A 19,878-nucleotide genomic window follows, 5' to 3' on the forward strand; every position below is an offset into this window, starting at 1 on the left:
ATGGCTTTGTATTTTTGGCTGGTAGAAGCAAGCCAGTTGGACAGATGCGTGCACTTGGAGTGGAGATCCTAAGACATTGCCTATTCTGAGGGATGCAGTTGTGCCTGTAAGACGGAGTTTGTGTAAAGGACGAGTTATGGTTTAGTAGGATCATCTTGTATACAAGTCCGGTGTGCCACTTCTTGTCTAAGTTCTTGGTCACATCGCGAAAACATAAACTCTTTACTGTCTCTGTGGTGGATTTATTATGTGCGTTTCGTGTGAATTGGCTAGTGCTGTGTGTGTTTCTTCAAATGTTTGGTTGTTCTTGATCGGTATTTTTTGCTGCTCAATTTTCTGATTTAATTTATGGTTAATCCCTATCGAAATTCGAAGACCTGTCAGCCGCTGGCACGCGGACGCCCCAAGTTCTTATGGCCGGGTAAATTAGAAGCTCTATGTCCGCATTAGGTTCCGGTTGCCGTAGCGAAATAAGCGCCGAAATGGAATCTTGTGAAATTACTCGTCGAGCTTGGGGCGATCGTGGGGCTGTCTCTTATACACATCTATACGTTCGGGACAGACACGGCCGAATATGAAAAATGCTTAAAAAAATGCCCCCTCCCTTCCCCCCCTGTCTCTTATACACATCTAGATGTGTATAAGAGACAGGATTTGGCCTACCGGGCAATTGACTTCCAAAAGAGGCTGGTAAATAGAAGCAAAACACCCTACGTGGCCGACTTGCTCCTGATTCACCCCTAAGCCGAATATAGTTCCTCTAAAACGACCTTAATCGGCACGAAAATTTTGACAGGGTGCTCCTGATTCACCCCTAAGCCGAATATAGTTCCTCTAAAACGACCTTAATCGGCACGAAAATTTTGACAGGGATTTGCCGTACGGCTAATTAACGGTCATAGTACGGAAACGGTCTACGTATGAGACTTTTTTGTACGTGTGGTCCTAGGCAGCGCTTCTGGAGCCTGACTTTATTGTTGTGCATTGTGTTTAGTGTGGTGTTAATTAACATTATGACCTGCTTGCATTTTGATGGATTGATTTTTGCGCCGTGTATGTGGGAACGAAGGATTTGATCAATATTTACAATATACTAGTGACAGTAACAACTAATAATCGTCCGTTGTTCCTATTGACACGAACTTACGGTTGGTTAACCTCTAAATCCAAGGAGATATGGAAGAAACAGAACTGAGCAATACTTAAAAAAAAATAAAATCTTATATCAAACTCAAATATTAAACGAAAGTGACGCGCTAAGATAGTTTGTAATCGTAAAAAATACTATGAATCAGTTAAAAATTACTTAAAATTATTATTATTTTATATTATTTATTATAATTATTACTTACAACTTAAATTATTGAATTGTGCGTGTTTGTGTGACCATTACACATTTACACAGCTTGCTTAAGCTAGTCGCGAGTATTCTTTGCTTTAATTGATACAACCGAATGCATTTTATTGTACCTAAAAAGGTCTAGAAATTATTTCGATGGACCTAATGGGAAATTGATTCGATGGACTCCCATCTATTCCTTATATTTTACAAGATAGATTTTAAAGCTAAGTTTTCACGCAACATATAATTAATAATATTGTATTTTTCAACAGTTATTTATCACTAAAAGGTCTTGTATCAGTTCACATTCAAAATTAAATAATAACGTCCATCCGTCACCATGAAGGCCAAGTTGGTAATTTCCGTCTGTCTCCTCCTGTCGACTTTGGTGAGTAGTAATTAAGGGTGAGGGTCTGGGGAAAATATTCCTTTACTAATTGTTAGGCCTTTCTGAAATTTTCTGCACACATGTAAAACAATAATACGAGCTCGTTTTGTTCGTGAGATTTTTTTAGGATACATAAAATGCGAAAACCTAAAGGAAACGTAAAATGGGGAGGGGCTTCAAAACGTCTCCAACTGGTACGGATCCAGAATAATAATAAAATAAATTATTAAATTTTAAAAAGTTATTACTACGCTTTTCAGTTCTTGGGCTCTTTTTCGATTTAATTTTACATTTTTTTATCTGATTTTTTTCCTCTTCCGTCCAAAAAAGAGCACAATATCAATTATATTTTCTAAAAAATAAATAAACTACCAACTGCTCTGAACTATGAAATCTACAAGCGTTCTTAGAAAATGACTTGCGGGGGTAACTCGAGTTCGTCACTTGAACTCGAATGACTTGCGGGGGTAACTGGAATGTTAGCGGGTAGCTGCTCTGAACTATAATGGCTAAAATCTCCAACCGTTCTTAGAAAATGACTTGCGGGGGTAACTCGAGGAAATACATGTAACTACAAACTCTTAAACGAGAACGTCACATCATTTATTTGTCCAGTTCAGCGTTGATAATAATATTCAAATCAATTATTATTTTAAATGAATATTCATGCCGACTGTATGGAATTGTGTTTTTCATATAATTTAGAAATCGCCTCAGGTACGAAATGAGGTCATCGCATACATTCAGTTGGCTGCATCAGAGGTTCCTTGTTCACAGTTACGAAATAGAACAACAAAATTACAAGGTAAACTTATTTTCTGAATCTCACCCGCACCAAAAACAATGTATTCAGTCCCTGATACTTATTCATAATTTGAACTCATTCGACTAAATGTTACGCTAAATTAAATCCCTTTTACCACTTTTTTCTACTGCAGTTCCACATTGTCATTGGCAATCCGGTTTTAAATTCTTTACTTTTATGACTGCTTGACACGTCCATCTGTCGCAAGAGTTTTAGAACTTTTAGTCGGCATAAGAATAAATAATTAGGAACAGATTATTTAAGAAAGGCTTGATAGAGCAAGTCTGCACAGCAATCTGTTTAGGTATAAGAATTGAAACTGTGTAACTACCTAATTAGTTCTACTCACCTGTGATTTATTAGTTTATTTTGTTCATTGTTTTTATTTTATTCAGTACTTACATCTATCCATCTTTTAATATGGTAATTTGATCTTCTGCAGGGAACCTGCGCTGATGAGTACACTGTCGCGGTGAGTGTGAACATTTTGCTGGGTTGTTGTTTAAAAACTGTGATATGAATCCTCTGCATTATCTACATAAGAACACGCCTTTTCTTTGTTTAAACGCCATTTAAAAAATAACATTTATTAACTTATTCTCAATAAATAACAACAAGTATTACCTCAAACAGGTCAAGTATCACGGCTCCAAGTCTGGCATGTCGTCCTGCGCGTCGCGGTCCGTCAACGTCAACTTTCGGTCCCTGGCGACGAAGTCAGGCGTCACTTACACGCGTCGCGCCATCACCGCCGCAACCAACGACTGCCTGAAGACCCTGGAGGAGAAGCTCAAGCCTGCGGCCGACCTGCGCTCCTGTGCGGAGCAGGCCGCCAAGACCAGTCAGTGCTGCATTAAGTAGTTTTAAGTGATGTGAATGATGAGCCTTCGATTTGTTCAATTCTCGTATATTATTCAGTACTTTAATAGCCTTACACCTCTTTGTAAACTATGCTTCATGAAGATTATAGAGACCAAAGTTGATACTTCGGATGCCGATCAAATAATGGTAACCGCCTACCCAATAATTTAGTTGGGTCATCATTTCAGACCACACGACCTTTGCTCTGCATGACGGTGCGTGTTGGGGCACCCGCGTGCCCTGGCCCGTGGGTGCCTCCTGCACCTCTGGGGGGGACCACGTCATCTACGTCGCCACCCAGCTGGCTAAACCTTCCGCTGAGAACGGTGATGAGCATGAAAGCCTATACCTTGACTAAATTTCGTAGCAAAAGTGAGATATGAGATCAGCGTTTTTATTGACAAATAATTAACAATAATTTATCAATCATCAGAGCCTAAGGTGTCGAACTTGAGCATCGGCGCAACGTACAACAACTCGCAAGTGATCTTCAACGTCACCTTCAATGACCTGAGCACAAGTCGGTGCTTTTCAACGTACCAGCTCAAGTTTGACGGCCAAACGAAGGTTGTGTCGAGCGGGGGTACGGTGGCGACAGAAGTGACCGGCTTTTGTCCAAACTTAACCTTCGTGCTCACCCGCCTCGTCATGGGGCAGCCTTGGGGGCCCAGCAGCTTGTACCAAATCCCAGTAAAAGGTGAAAAGAAAACGCGAAGTTATTGTTAATGATTTTTGTCAAGAATCTCATTTATAATGTTTGTTCATTACTTCGAGTTTCAGCGAATTAACCAGGAGAGATTTCTTGGAACATTTTACACTCATTTACTTTTGAAAATTCTAATCCGTGAAATTTGTGCACAGAATTGCCGGCCCCAGTAATCAACTCTTCAGCGCTCACCTACCAGCTCCCCGCGCTGAATGCGTCCGGAGGCGACTTGTCGTTCGCAGGCGTGATTCAGAGTGAGACGATGCAGGGTGGCCCAGTGGTTAAAGTTCAGAGTACCAAGATTGGCGCAGAGAGGCACGGGTTCGATCCCAGCTCTGGGCGCCAGTTTCTGGTCAGAATCGGCAAGGAGGCCGGGCGGTTAAGCACAGCAGAATTTGAATCAGTGAGTTGTGAGTTCGAGACCGCAACAAGCTGTGGATGTTCTGCGATGTTAAGAATCGGCGACAGGCCTCTGGCCTAAAAAAACGCTGAAACCGCTGTTATGTTAAACCAGCGACGTGGCGTAAAATTTATGGTGCGAAATCAAGCGCAGATAGCGGAATCGCTATCATCGCTATCACGATCACGAATAGCATTCGCGATAGCTTCTTAGCCTAAATGATTGATTTACGAGTTATGCTGCCACAATTTTGACCAGCCAACGATAAATATATTCTGTGCCTTTAAAGTTTGGAAGCAATCTCCCTCAAAAAATATTAGAAATATTTGTGAACAACACATCAAAGAGTGTGATGATCGGTCAAGCAAACAGAACAAATTTACAAGCAACTTTCGAAACATAATGGGAGCTTATTGCCAAAGCAATAGCCAATTTAATCACGTTTCAATAAATTTATTCATTTGCATTACTTTAAATTCTAATTAAATCGTGGTAATATTAATGCTTAAATTTAAGTCAAAAACAAGGTCAGCTGCTGTGAAGTTTGATTGGAATCCTGAGTACAAATTGAAATTATATGTGAGAATACAGTAGGAGCCGTGAGCGATAGTTAAGGGCCTTTACACAGTGCTATGTACCTATGTTTATTTAAAGCAGTTGTTAAAACTCTTCCTTATTGGATGTAAGAAATGGGTTACCATTTAAGGAGAGTTTTCGCTCTTTATTTTGGGATTGAAGATCTAAATTAAAATTTTCATGTACGCCGGCTTTTCTGCAGTAATGTAGAGGTATTTTAGATGACAAATTTTACAATTGCAGGCGATCCATGCAATCTCATCAGGGGCTTTGAAGCGACTTTAACAGGATCGATGGTGGGCCACAACGACACAGTCATTGAGGTGCCGAAACGCGACACCCACTTGCTCCTGCCCTGCCAAACAATAGAATTCTTCCAGAAGTTACAAACAACCATCCAAAGAGTCGACGGAGTGCAGATAAATACGAGCTTCCCAACAGTTAATCCACGTAAATCATGTTCATTGATCTCGGACAATAATCAAATATTTGTAATTTTGAAATTCGTGAAGGTACTAGTTTGTGCTATTAAGATAATATCTCAATGAAATTGTTGTGACATTGTTTCATATAATTAAGGGGTGAGATACTCGTACAAAATTAGATTTAACATTGCAAGAAGTAGAGTAAGTAGAGGAAAAAGTGAGAAAAGTGGTAACTTTGTTCACTCTTGGCAAAGTTACAGCGACAAAAGCGCGTTATGTCGCAGTCATTCGGTATGAACTCATTTGGGGCGGTCGGGGGGACGCGAGCGGCTAGGATGGCGTCATCCTGGGCAATGCCTTCACGGTGCACTCTTTATGATCTTAAATATTTTGAGGTTAAAAACTAAATATTTTGATGAAATTAAAGTTTGATGATTTCATTTTCACTTAAACCAAATGAGCGAATAATTTTTTATTCTTGGTCGTGATAACATAGAACCTCTTCTTATGAGAATATTCCTCTTACTTACGTACCACTCATGCGTGATTCATTGAAACAAAACACGGCAATTGTTACAGGGAAGATCTTGATGGCTCAGCATTAATTATATTGCTACCTTGTGAACTTTTATTTAGTTAGATTTTCTGGCTGAATAAATTGAATAATTTGCCTCTCACTTTTAATGTTGTGTATCATCTTTCTGCACTGTTTAATTTACTGAGGAAGTTGAGTAATTTTTCATGTAACTATAAACTAACGATAAATTTGAATGCTCGATTAGCTTAGATTTCTGGTATTCAAATGTTCTTGTCTATGTCGACGAGTAAGTGGTACTCACTCACTGGTATCCAAATGTTCTTATCTATGAACCTCAAATGAGACGGTAAACCTCATGTCTGTAAATGGTCGCACAGAAATGATTTGCCTGGCAGCGGTCGGAAAGATGCTACAGCGAATAGGTTACACAATTGAATTTTTGTACATCAGAAACCAACAATGAAGAAATAAACTTTCGCACGAGTCGCAAAATTTTCTTTGAAATTTTGAGACTTAATACTTATCCTACAAATTTTACTATTACTACATCCTACAAAAAGTGAGATATGAGATGGACTTTTTTATTGATCAAGAATTAATATGGTTTTGTCCACCAACAGAGCCGATGGTGTCGAACTTCAAAATCAGTGCAACGTACAACGGCCCGGATGTGAGCTTTATTGTCACTTTCAACGACCAGAGCACAAGTCGGTGCGTTTCAACGTACCAGCTCCAGTTTGACGGCCAAACGAAGGTTGTGTCGAGTGGGGGTACGGTCGCGACAAAAGTGAACGGGTCTTGTACAAACTTAACCTTCGTGCTGACCGGTCTCTTCATGGGGCAGCCTTGGGGACCCAGCAGCCTGTACCAAATCCCAGTAGGAGGTGAGAATGAAGCACTGAGTAATTGCGATAAGTTTTTGTCATGACTCACATGAAATTCTTGCATTGTCTACCATTCTGATTTCTACCAAATCGAATAATGTATTTATTCATTGAATAATTTGCACTTTTTAAATTCAGAAAGTTTTCTAAAGCGTTAATTTTGGTGTCCAAATTTTGGCAGCACCCGTGGTCAACCCTTCGGCACTCTCCTACTTCAACACGTATACGTACTCCAACCTCTCATTTGGAGGCGTCATTCAGAGTGAGACTTTGCACGTATGAATTGCAGTAACATTTTTGCTGCTCTGTATAGGAAATTTATCTTCAAAATCTGATTTCCTGGCAGGAACAAATCAGCGTGGATACGTGGGTTCTAACAATTATTAAGGATACAGTTAGAAGCGATAAACAAGACGGAAAACCTTGAAAATGGTTACTCCGTTCATTCAAACCAGAATTTTTGAATTATGTTCATTGTCAGTGATCGTAAAATTATAAAAGATTAGTTCATCTTATCTGAAGACTTACTCACATTTGATGATGGGTTGAGCGAGTAGCCATTTGCTACATGATGTCGGACATCTCTAGGTCATAAATCCGGAGCTGGCATTACAGATAAGCGCTATATACAGTAGTTCAAAAAGTTTATTTCAAACAGACTTTAGGAGGTTCTTGTCGAGTCTAGCAACTGAATTTTTATAAAATAATCGAATTCTAAAAAACCCAAATTGTTAATGATGCTAATATATTGGGCTAGACAGACAGATAATTTCGCCTTTACCATCATTATTCGAGATCTAAATTGGAGATTAAATGTATTTAATTTCGTGGCAAGAAGTTTAAAATACATTATTTAAAAAACTTTACACCTTCAGGTGACCCTTGCAATTTCATCCGGGGCTTCAATGTTGCTTTAAAAAACTCGATGCTGAATTACAACGACGTCGTCATTGAGGTGCCGATACGCGATACCCACTTGGACTTGGACTGTCAAACAACAGATGCGTTCCAGACGCTACAAACAACCTTCCAAACAGTGGATGGAGTGCAGATAACTGCGTACTTTGAGCGCTTCAGTCCAGGTAAACTTAGCTCATCAAGATAGAGGTATGATTAAATAGGTGTCTTTATTAGCCTCATAGAACGCTCGTTCATGATGTGGAAATAATAATATAACAAATTCCTTTAGCAGTACTTCAATTAAAATGAGAAAAGAAGTTCGCGTATAAAATCAGATTTTACATTGAAAGAACTTAGTAGAAGTAGACAAAGATATGAAATACTCCTACCTCAGCCGAATTGAAGTAACAGCGACAAATGTGTATTGCGTCACTATAGCGGCAGCGATGACCTCCAAATCGATAAGGTCGGGACGAGTGCCGCGCGTGGTCAAGGCGTTCGGATCTCAGCTATTCTTACACTGTTGACTCGTTATCATCTGAAATGTTTGAGAGTTGATTTCATTAATCAATACGTTTGAACTTAAAGCGGCGTACAATATTTTTATTCCAAGGAACGTACTAATGCCTACTAATTACTGACAGTTTGGTTTGCAAATGGCGATCTCAAGGCGTACGATAGAAATCTTCAGGCATGTCTTTCATCTCCAAACAAAGTGTATAACCTTCTCGCAAATAACCTCCAAGACTTCTGTGGGCCATTCGGGTTACAAGCTTTCGGCGAAGTGCACTACACGAAAGGCGTCACGCCTATTCAAAGCTTCGGCTTCTTCGGTATGTATCCTCTAGCTGGTTTTAAACGAAAAGCAGTGAGCACATTTTGATGAAAAATTTTAGCATGTGAAAATTTGAGCACAAAAGCTGCTAAGTTGGTAAGAGTCGCAATTAGAATATTTCTTCCTTAGAAACATTTTGAATACTTTTGAAAATTTACAGTAATTCGATTTAAAGTCGTTATAGGATCTTCAAAAAGTAGGATGGTGATGAACCAACGACCACGTGTTTATTTTAACATATTTTCTGCATTGATAAAGTATTCTCTTCTGTTGTCTCATCATTATTAATATTATTATTCTTCTTTGGCCACCACATTTTGAGGGATGACCAGCCATCTGCTATAGCTGTGATTCAATATTTCGGCCAAGCGGCACAAAAATGACAACAGTGTTTACTGGTTAAATCTGATTGGTTGTCGCTATAGCTACTACGCATTTACGCGACTGATTATATTATTAATTATATTATTAGATCATTGGTGTTGGTCAATCATTTTTTTAAAATATCAACAAGTTTAAATTCTGCAAGGTATAGCTGACGAACTCGTAAAGTAATTTATTTCTTATTTGGACGGTATTTTATGGAGCAAAAAATAATGAGTTCTGACGTGAGCATAACTTTCAATTGATGAAATTATCTGAAGACATTGGTGCAACTTCACGTGAAAAATAATCTAGCAATAAAAATTACATAAATATTTATCATGAATAACCCAAATATGATAAATTCAATCAGTTAGTGAAGCATGAAAGTCAGCGCGTTCTCGGTTATTTACATTTTTGCGCTGCAGCGCCGATGTACTTTAAAACACCGGCGAAACGCACTCAATTTTTTTACCGGGTTTAAGCGAGGTCTAAATTTCTATGTAGAAATTTTTTAACTTCCAATTGGTACTCTGATAATGATGGCGAAGTTTTGACATTAAATTGCTCGCCTACTCGGTGATGATCCATCATTGATTAAATTTTACTCATGACTGAATGAACCCATAACCAAAATGAACCCATAATTCTCACTGAATACACCTATTAATACAATAATAATACAGCGTTTATGACTCAATTAATTAACATTACACTCTCGGTAATTTCAAGTCGTCCTAAGTACTTATAAGCATTACAGGAATGGCCATAATTTATCAGAATTATTATGACGCAGACTTCTTCCCACTACAGAACAGGAATCTGATGTAAATATTGAATAGCGTTATGGTGCAGGTATTTTAATGATAGCTACATGAAGAATTGTTACTGATAGATTTAAGTGTCTGACGTATATAAGCAAGTTGATGGGAATTTACATGCAATAATGTCCTATAGGCAGTTATTAAAGAGTCTTCGGCCTCCCACAGATTTATGTAGCTACGATGAAAATATTCCAGAAATTCATTGAAAGAAATATATTTACGAGTGTCGATTTCTTGAAATATGTCTACTAAAAATTGCCTTCAAATAAACCATAGTAATTTTCAGCACCACACTGGCACGCTACCCTGACATGTTTCGAAATTAAAAATTCATGGTTAATAATTTTTGAACATAATACGTAATTCATAATATTATTTGAGATACAACCTCTGAGAAACTAAAGAGGGTACAAACAAAATACATCATATACATTTAACACATGAATAAAAGAATAAATCCAATAATATCCAATAATAAAAAAATAAATCCAGAATTCTTACTTACGCACTTTTTTTAAACTTTGAACATCAGGGTTATTTGTTATCTCAGATAAGGACAGTGCAAAGTTCGACATCATAAGTTAATGAGAATAGAAATACGGCATTTTTGCACATTTAACAGCAATTTCACTGGTGGTCCCCATATGGTGCTGAAGCATTCTCGCTCTTGAGCAGGCTGTTCTAAATTCGGCATAACCTACAAACGTAACGCCGACTCTCTAAACATAGCTGGCCGGACCTAACCAAATCTCATTGGTTGGGAGAGGGTGGAGAGTCGCTGTGGCGTGAGTACGTTAGGCCTGAGGGGACTAGGCCAGAGCAGGTGAGGCTGGATGCACAACTGCCTGCTTAAGTGCAGGCATGCTAAAGCATTGACTGCGGATTTACGGCGAATTATCAGTATGCAGTGTGTCACTGGTCTGGATTACGGTTTTCTAGCGTAGTCTGCGGCTTCTAGCTCTGAGGCTGAGTGTTGTTAATTCATGTTGAGGCAAGGCATTGACTCTCATTGACATTGAATAGCTTAGTTTATGGCCCAAGACAGCGCCTCCGTCATCGTACGTTACTCATATGGGACTAAGCGATCCAACTCAAAGTACGCGTTTCACACCCTCTGTGTTCGGGGAACACGTCACCGACGGAAATAATACCTGTTCTACGGACTCGTAAGGCAGCGGACCTAGGACGTGGAAACAGATTTATTTCCGAGCTCGAACTTGGCTTTTTGTGCACTGTTATCCAAAGGTCGTCTGTGGGCGACAGTTGCTCAATTTCAAGACCATGCCTTTTCAAATTTTCAAAGAAACTTTCGAGTTCTGACCCGGAGGGCGAAGAATAGCAGACTTTTTCTATATTTTCAAACATCAGAGCACGATGAACCAAGAGATATGCTTGCGTGGCGCTGCAATCAAGTGAACCGCCAAATTTTAAAGGTTCTTTCCAATCCCACGCTCTGACCAGCTCCTCTACTGCCGCCATGCTGATGGACAATCCAAAAAAGAAGATAAACCGAGCCTGCAAGCCGTTCTTTCCGGCCTTCAAGAATTTGATGAAAGATTTAATGTCGTCCCAGCTTGTATTGAGAACAAGAGTTGGGGTACAGCCTACAGCATTGAGTTCTCTTAAAGCGTTTTGAAAATTGTCTTCGGGAGCATTGAAAGTTATGCTCACGTCAGAACTCATTATTTTTTGCTGTATAAACTTTGTGATGATTGGCATACATTCAAAAGATAAAACAGCGGGCAACTTGGCCGTGTCCAAATTCTTTTTAAGCCCTCTAACGAAAGCTTCGTCGTTAGCGACCGCTTTAAGGATAGATCCTACGAAGAAAACGTTTTGTTCGTAGCACATGGGGAACTGTGAGGCGATGTACTCTGCGGTCTCTTCAGTCAACGTATAATTATTTTTCAAAATCTGCATCGAAAATAGTATCACGTTGACCATTTGTTCGGTGGGCTCACTTGAATGAGCAGGAATGCAACTAGTGAAAGATTTACCTTCTTCTTCGATTTCTTTGACGATGTAGAGAGCCGCCATCATTTCCTGTTGCGTGGTGTGGATGAAGGACTAAATCTTCTCGCAGCTGGAGAGGGTGATGCTTGTGTCGCACTGCAGGATGGAGGACATAGCGTCCTCGACGTCGAACTTGAGTGAGAGTTTCTTGCACTTGATTTTCAGGAAATTCATGTTGCGTTCGTCCAAAAATAACGTATTCTTTGCAATGCCTTCCAGAGCTACTTTTCCTAATAAGTGCAACCAGAAATCAATGTTAGCTTCTAATTCATTGTGGCGTGTACTGACAGCTGAAGACATATCACCGAGTCGCGTCAAAAGTCGACGCTTCATCATCTCGATGATCTTGAGGTGAATCTGGCTCTCAGAAGATACTTCGTCAATCTGGGAACGATCGTCAATCCACAGTAAAATAAGCAAAGCCAGAGTCAGCGGTAGGTTTATGATAGATTGCAGCTTGTTCCGTTGCAATATGTAATCGAGGAAGGCGTCTCCCATGGAGGCACTATTTAACACAGAGAAAAGCTTGTGAGAGTATTCACGAATACAACTAGTTTCAAAGCCCATAATTTTGAGACTGATCAGGTGTGGGCAAGCATGATTGTGCACAAGCTTGGCTGCCAGATTAGCATAAACATGAGGTCTGGAGGTGATGAGTATCTTAGCCGAGGGGAATTTATAGTGAATTTCAAGGACTAAGTTTTGTACTTCGTAGTCTGCTTCATCGTAACCATCGATGACGAATAATGGTTTGAACTTCTGCAGCATCTCAATTACTTCAGTCTCCGGGATCAAATAAAATGATTTTTTGAGCAAATCTTCCTTAATGAAAGCAGCAAAACCATTGGACTTGACATACCGACACTGAATGAACATCAACAGGTTCCACTCATCCAGCTCCTCTACTTCGCCGGTTTGTCCTGACCAGCTGTAAATGAGGAACCTGCACAGCGATGTTTTACCAGAGCCTGCAATGCCGGTGATGACAACTGTGGAGTAGTCGGATCCATGCTCGTCTTTGACTACGAGAACTTTTCCAATGTCAACACTGGTGTTGTTCCGACTCATAGTGAGTTTGGTGAATACCTTGTCGATGGTGATGCTTTTCAACTTGTCACTGACAAACCATGTAATGGGCGAAAGAACTCGCATTTTGCTGTACCTCTCTTTCAACTCTGCGACGGCATTCACCAGAATACTGTCTTGAATGTCTTCTCTAAATGCTTTCATCTGAGCGTTACGGTCTGTAAATTCCGCTTGCAAACTCGTTGAGACGCTGATGTTGTCTAACTCAGCAAGGAGCTCGTTCTTAGTGACTGGATCAACTCCCGCTTTATTGCACACATCATCCGAAATTTCTCGTATTTCTGTCAGTCTTGAATCTAGTTCAGTTTTCAACAATTTTACTGCTTCGTGGCCGAAGAAATTACGTTGTTCTTTCAGACGATACAACATGTTTTCAATCGAGTTCCCGGGATGTACCCAGAAGTTGGTGTCAGTACTCAAACCGCAGCATTTCTGTAGGAGTTTGTATAACATCGTAATGTCGTAATCTTGCAGAGTGTTGGGGACCAGCTTTTCTCTCTCCTTCTTACTGAAACACTTTAAATAATCAGAACCTAAATAATTAGAACAATATTCGTTGAGTGTGGTTGACCCGCGACCCGACAAAGCCTCAAATACAGCAGCGAATACTTTGGCGACGGGACTGCCTCTCCGCACCGCCATGAAGAACTTCAACGCGTTTATATCATCGTACGTGATGTCTGTAAGGCTTGCTGTTGAAACAGGTCTCTTGGCAGTCACTGTTGGCACTGCAACGATTGGTGTTACTGCTGATGATGTAACAACACGTGTAGCAACTGCAGGAACACATGGCCTTGACCAGGCACTGTAAGCTGCAACAATATTTGTGCCTGGCGATGCAGTACCAGCAGCAACATTTAGTCCAGACGATGCATTAGAAGATACAGCAACATTTGTTCCTGACGATGCATTACCAGCTGCAGCAACATTTAGTCCAGACGATGAACTAGATGATGTAGCATTGTTTGGTCCATGCATATTTATATCACCCAAGAAGGAGGTCTTCAATTTCGATGACGGCGTGACGGGAACGGAGGAAAGTGTTGATAAAACCGGCAGAATGCGACCAGGCTTCAAAGAGGCGCCCATTGCACTGGACGAACAACGACTCGATGCGGTGGTCGATGAACGGGACAACCTGGCGCCGGTTCTCTTTGGCTTAGATATTTTCGGTCCCATGATTTACGAATGAATTACCATAATTTGAATTGGCAATGAATGGTGAAACCCTCATGCAGTGAAGCAGTTTGGTCAAACTCTTGTCCGACGTCCGGCTCTTGAGCAGAAAAAAGTTGAGATGACGGAGATTACAGAGAGGGCCGCGCTGCTGCAACTTGCTGACCTGCAAATATGAGGAAATAATGAAAAATTCTGGATAATTGAGTACCAACGCGATTATGTGCTGCTATTGTGATACGATAGTGAACTGACTCAGCTGATGGATGAGCACCAGCGTGATAATGAAATTCTATTCGTAAAATATTGAGAGGTGTTATGTGAAGTATTAAAATTTCTTCGTTACTCTACTGAAACAGCTATAAAAGTTGTATATTCTTTGCCATAATAATTAATTATTAGTCCAAATACTTTTCACATCTAATCATAAAATTTTTACGTAATGATCCGCGTGTTCTACAATTCATGTTATTTGTCAGTGATATATTTCTTCAGCTTGTTGGACAAAATATATAGTGCCTGCAACTGTGGTTGGTAACGCATTCTTTTCCAAAATTATAATTTGAAGTAATAACATCCAATGAAGATCTTTGAAATCAGACTTATCCTAACCCAAAAAGACCCGAAATAATTGATGATTTTTATTCTCTTTTTGGTTGGATTGATTAATCAGCAGGCTGCCTTAAGAACTGTATTTCTGCCTAGCTGCGCGTTAAGTTGATGCAACTGCATGTATTGTTAAGGACAAGTAACGGCCGAGCAGATCATGTCCTATCTGAATGTTGGAAATCTACAATTTTAAAATCAAAATAATATATTGTTTAAAAAATATTTTGCACCGAAAAAATCTATGAAAACTTCAATTGATCGAAACTAAAACACGACGAAAGTTGAACCAAAATAAAACCATTCAAAACGGGGAGAAAGGAAAGCTTAAATAAGTGACATGAGTAAGTGACGTGAGTGAGTGACATGAGTAAGTGACATGAGTAAGTGACATGAGTAAGTGACATGAGTAAGTGACATGAGGAAGTGACATGAGGAAGTGACATGAGTGACATGAGTAAGTTGATTGTTGCACCCACAATACGTTAGATCATGGGTACAAACCCATAATCATAATTATGTTCGTTAACGCATAATTTTCCAAAACTTTTATCTAAAATAATAACATTCATTGAAGATCTTTGTAGTTTTGAATTATCCAAACTCTGCCTTAAGAACTGCATTTCTGCCTGCACGTTAAGTTGATGCAATTAACTTTATGTATTGTTAAAGACAATTAGGGGCCGGGAAGATCATGTACTAACTGAATGTTGGAAATCTAAAATTTCAAAATCAGAAGAATATATTGATTAAAGAATAGTTTGAACAAAAAAATCTATGAAAACGTCAATAAGTCGAATCTGAAACACAACGAAAGTTGAGCCAAAATAAAATTATTCATTATTTCACTTCAAAATAATAAAATCATTCTGCATTTAAGTCATGTTAGTATTCGAAGTAACCAATACCGAAGAAATTCACAAGTCATCCCTGCCGTAGGTATTCACAAGTCACCCCTGCCGTAGGTATTCACAAGTCACCCCTGCCGTAGGTATTCACAAGTCACCCCTGCCGTAGTTATTCACAAGTCACCCCTGCCGTAGTTATTCACAAGTCACCCCTGCCGTAGTTATTCACAAGTCACCCCTGCCGTAGTTATCCACAAGTCACCCCTGCCGTAGTTATTCACAAGTCACCCCTGCCGTAGTTATCCACAAGTCACCCCTGCCGTAGTTATCCACAAGTCACCCCTGCCGTAGGTATTAACAAGTCACCCCTGCCTGGTCCTCCAATCCATCGCTCATGTCATTCAACCTTAGCGGCAATTAGTACCAAGGTAAATGATACGAAAGTTCAATCTACATAACCACTTGAGTTCAAGCACTTCACTAAGTATTTAAATACGAGGAAAAGAAAGACAAGTAATGAAAAAGAAACCAAAGACATGCGAGCAAACAGTTCAGTCTTCTAAGTAGCTGCCGTGCATCCGCTAGCGCTTCCTTTCTAGATCGCCTCGAGCGCTGTGACGTCATTCATATCGATGACGTGCTGCGTTAGTAAACTAAGACATTTCATGTAAAAATTTACCACAAATAATTTCACGGAATAATTAAATTAAAAAGTAAATATTCGTTCATAATCGTTGGTGGCTGACGATGCTTGTGGTGTTGTGATGTGCGGTCTGCAAACTCGTTGATATACATGACGGTTTGGGTAGTTACTTGTGGTGGAACTTGATCTTTAAGAAGAATTTTAACACCACTTTAATCTTTGCTGCATCTTAGCTTCAAATTTGGTGAAATTGTGTAATTGATTTTCCTACCTGATCAATCACTCGTCTTCCGACTGATTTTGATGTTGAAAATTTTCCTGTTTCCAATGATAATGCATTTCGTAATTACTGTTACGTCATATCTGTTCTGATAATATCAACATAACAACATTTCACACATTATCATTTTACAAAGAATTATTTAAGGTTTTACAAGCCGATGCAAAACTATCAACCGCAATGGTTTAAATTTAACTATAACCTTGATTTCTTCTTATAGTCCTTTCATACTGATTATCATTGAAAATATTGCCATACTTACCACTGAACGCACCGCTATGCTTCCCCTGCGGCGACTGGCGGGGCACTGATTCTATACTGACAAGTTGACCGCTGTTTCATTTATCTAAATTAAACCAAGTTATTCGTATATGAAAAGTTCTTTCGACCTTTATCTGCTATATTTGCCTAACAAATAATTGTCACTTTCTAAGTCTAAATAAATATACCAAAAGAAATATGTTTATTTCCAATTATCAAATTTATTTCCAACAAAATAACGTGTTTTGTATAACTTGGGCATCAGAAGTGAGGTATGCGAAATCATCGTTTAAAACGGTGATTTGGCTGCCAAGTTAGCATAAACATAAGGTCTGGAGGTGATGAGTATCTTAGCAGAGGGAAATTTGAAACAGGTAGCCACCGGTTCTATCTCGAAACAGATAGAACCGGCGAGAATTGTAGCGGTTCTTGTGTAACTTGTTCGACAAACTTTTTTAATCATAATATTTTTCGCGAATTAAACTCATCTTGTGAATTGGAATATCATTCATTTTTTTCGGATTCCCGATTTTTATCTTATTCGGAACGATTTTAGACGCACCTGCACGCGTAAGCAAAATGTCGCCTCATTCCAAAACGATCTTCAGAATGACAGCAGGGTTATTATGATGCAACACATCACAGGGATAATCGGTCGAATAAACAACGCGTGTGCGTTAGCGTGGAGTACAGCGAGGGCTAGCCTGGCCTGAACCTGCGCTACCCCTGCTTTAAACCTGCGCTGAATGCAACCGTTAATTCCAAATACTCGGAAACGATTTATTCCTTCAATTCGTTGCCAATATCTTTATGATTAAATACATGATTTTACATGCTTATGGTGCATTGGCGACTCCACCTCATTTGCAAATAAAACGGCAAAACTGGTGCAAACGGGCGAATATACCAGAATATTAGCGTGCGAGTAGCAAACAATAATGCATTTAATAAGGCCTTCCAAGAGATTAACAGCCGCCAGAAAATTGGATCGTGATGAGCTGGGCATTCGAAAGAAGGTCAATCATTGTATTGGATATTGAAGAGTGGAATGTTGAGCAAAAGATACAGCATTGGTGGAATAATATACTGATCAATAAAATAATGAAGAGTACCAGACTTAGAACTTACCTTAGTGGTGAAATCTCGAATTATCGACTTTATTCCAAAGGAAAATTTTGCGCCTGTGCGAAAGCTTTTAGGTTTATCTGATAAAGACGACGGACAACAGAAACTTTGAAATTTTCTTGATCCAGCATTTCTTACAGCGAGAGATAAACAAATATTACAAATAATCAAGGAACTTGTCTCAGAAAATCCACTTGCTGCATCGCCAAAATGGGTCCGCATTCTTCAAAGGACGGTACATCACCTTCTACCAGACAGCAATGAATTACCATGGCTACGCCGACATACAAATCATTCCTCAACCTTAAGGCTCTCGAAGAGAAGCCGTATGAGAAGGCACTAATTTGTCTGTTTGACAGCGACTTACATCTTAAATTACGCACCTTGCAACAGAACGTTCCGTACCTACTTTTGAACTTATGTAGCAAATTAAGAAGGGCTAAGAAAATGGCACACAACGCCAAAAAATGTTGATACAAGATTTTAATGAGAGGGATCTTCGATGATAATGATAGTATACAATAACCTATACCAAATGTTGTAATTTGTTCTGTGCAAATTGACAAAAAACTTTTCTGTTCTTTACCCAATTAATAAATCAGGTCTTGTTGAGATAAAATTTAATGAAGTCAGCAAACCAGTATACCTGCTGGAGGCGCGCTGTGGGTCACAAATTTAACTCTTATGTAAGCCCTGGTGCCCAAGCGAGCCTTAGCATTTAATAAATACCATCAGCCTCAGAACTTAAAGTCCCAGATAACGCCGGAACACCGTAATTCAGGTCAGTGACACACTACTTAAAGGTAATCGCACAGCACGTAAGTTTTTAGTCAATACTTGAGCAAACTCGCCATGTGCAGTTTTTTTCAGCATCTGACCTCATCTAATCCAGCCCAACCTCTTCTGGTCCTGCTTATTCATCCTGCTCAGGTTAGCACATAAGTAGGTTAAGCTTGCAGAGGTTAGGCCAGATGTGGTTTTGACCATGCTCAACTTAGCCTGTTTATCGCTTAAACGGTGGCTGGACATACGGCGTTATGGTTTTAAGCACTTGACTTCATGGGTTGCTATGCCCTCGAGCATTCTTACCCACAGGGAGGAGTATAAACTAAAGTTTGAAACTGGGTAAGGTGGCCTCCGGCATGTTCCCTTTGCCTGGTGAGATGCATTTTTCCAGGGAACAATAATGTTCATTGGCATGCTCTGAAAATTTAATTGATAAATATTCTGACGCAATCCAATAACATTCGTTGTGATAAGTGTTATGGTAAAGTTGTCCCAGGAGTTATTCTGAAGTGCCTTGGGCAGTGGCACCATAACCACCATTATGCCCATGTTAGGTGGGCTTAAGCCGTATGCATTTTTTAATTTAAAATTAATTATTTTTACTGGATGAATGTAGTCGCTCTAGCAGGCCAAACATTGCTGTGGCCACAGCTCATTAACTTTAATGACTAAATATTTATTTTGAGGTTTCCGTATAGCAACATGTGCTAGACTTGTAGTTTGTGAATGCGAGATCTCCTGGCCGCCCACCATTCATGTGACTGTGACCACTGGCAGAGGTCCAGTCATTTTACCCGGCTGAGTTACCCTGTTGAAATTACCTGTTCATTACTCTAGGTGGTTCATTAATAGCTGATGCGTTTCTGTTTAGTGCTGATATTTCATTGATTATCTGATATTTATTTGCTACAACCGTACCAGTATTTCTATTGTGTGTTCATTTTTCAATATTTTATGCAGATTAACTCAATAATTGCAACTTGTTTGTTCCTTCATATAGTATAAAACCAACGAAACGAACCTAGTACTCATTTAATGAACCTCCTCTTTAGCTTAGAGCTCAGCAGTCAGCAAGTTAGGAGGCGTAAACTAATGCTGAACTGTTCTCAGTGTAGCGTCTTACGAAGAAGCCGTTAAAATTTTTTTCGAAAAAGCTCGACTGAATAACTGGCGCGTTGTTTTTTTCTTCAATTGCTCGAACACAAGA

The 19,878-nt window shown here is 39.5% G+C and overlaps 3 protein-coding genes across 3 annotated transcripts; 1 reads left to right on the plus strand and 2 right to left on the minus strand.

Moving 5' to 3' along the window:
- Positions 1-1,616: 1,616 nt before the first annotated feature.
- LOC108664895 lies at positions 1,617-9,865 on the plus strand. Its single transcript, XM_047880662.1, has 12 exons — positions 1,617-1,730; positions 2,978-3,007; positions 3,169-3,376; positions 3,585-3,722; positions 3,830-4,093; positions 4,258-4,356; positions 5,322-5,528; positions 6,662-6,925; positions 7,107-7,187; positions 7,801-8,007; positions 8,470-8,658; positions 9,837-9,865. The coding sequence occupies exons 1-12, from the start codon at positions 1,683-1,685 to the stop codon at positions 9,863-9,865; spliced, it is 1,764 nt and encodes a 587-aa protein (XP_047736618.1). The 5' UTR covers positions 1,617-1,682.
- A 468-nt stretch (positions 9,866-10,333) lies between these two features.
- LOC125177932 lies at positions 10,334-11,887 on the minus strand. The gene has a single exon (XM_047880660.1). The coding sequence runs from the start codon at positions 11,885-11,887 to the stop codon at positions 10,925-10,927; it is 963 nt and encodes a 320-aa protein (XP_047736616.1). The 3' UTR covers positions 10,334-10,924.
- Positions 11,888-11,914: 27 nt separating this feature from the next.
- On the minus strand, positions 11,915-13,723 carry LOC125177931. The gene has a single exon (XM_047880659.1). The coding sequence runs from the start codon at positions 13,586-13,588 to the stop codon at positions 11,915-11,917; it is 1,674 nt and encodes a 557-aa protein (XP_047736615.1). The 5' UTR covers positions 13,589-13,723.
- Positions 13,724-19,878: the final 6,155 nt, after the last annotated feature.

Source organism: Hyalella azteca, unplaced genomic scaffold (genome assembly GCF_000764305.2).
Source record: "Hyalella azteca isolate HAZT.00-mixed unplaced genomic scaffold, Hazt_2.0.2 contig5839, whole genome shotgun sequence".
In the NCBI taxonomy this organism is placed as follows: Eukaryota; Metazoa; Arthropoda; class Malacostraca; order Amphipoda; family Hyalellidae; genus Hyalella; species Hyalella azteca.

Bases quoted from the DNA above. Each gene is read 5' to 3' on its own strand.
- LOC108664895 (XM_047880662.1), top strand. From the start codon at position 1,683: ATGAAGGCCAAGTTGGTAATTTCCGTCTGTCTCCTCCTGTCGACTTTG. The intron at 4,357-5,321 runs GTGAGACGATGC...TTACAATTGCAG, and splicing joins GTTCGCAGGCGTGATTCAGA to GCGATCCATGCAATCTCATC. The intron at 8,008-8,469 runs GTAAACTTAGCT...AATTACTGACAG, and splicing joins CTTTGAGCGCTTCAGTCCAG to TTTGGTTTGCAAATGGCGAT.
- LOC125177932 (XM_047880660.1), bottom strand. From the start codon at position 11,887: ATGATGGCGGCTCTCTACATCGTCAAAGAAATCGAAGAAGAAGGTAAA.
- LOC125177931 (XM_047880659.1), bottom strand. From the start codon at position 13,588: ATGGCGGTGCGGAGAGGCAGTCCCGTCGCCAAAGTATTCGCTGCTGTA.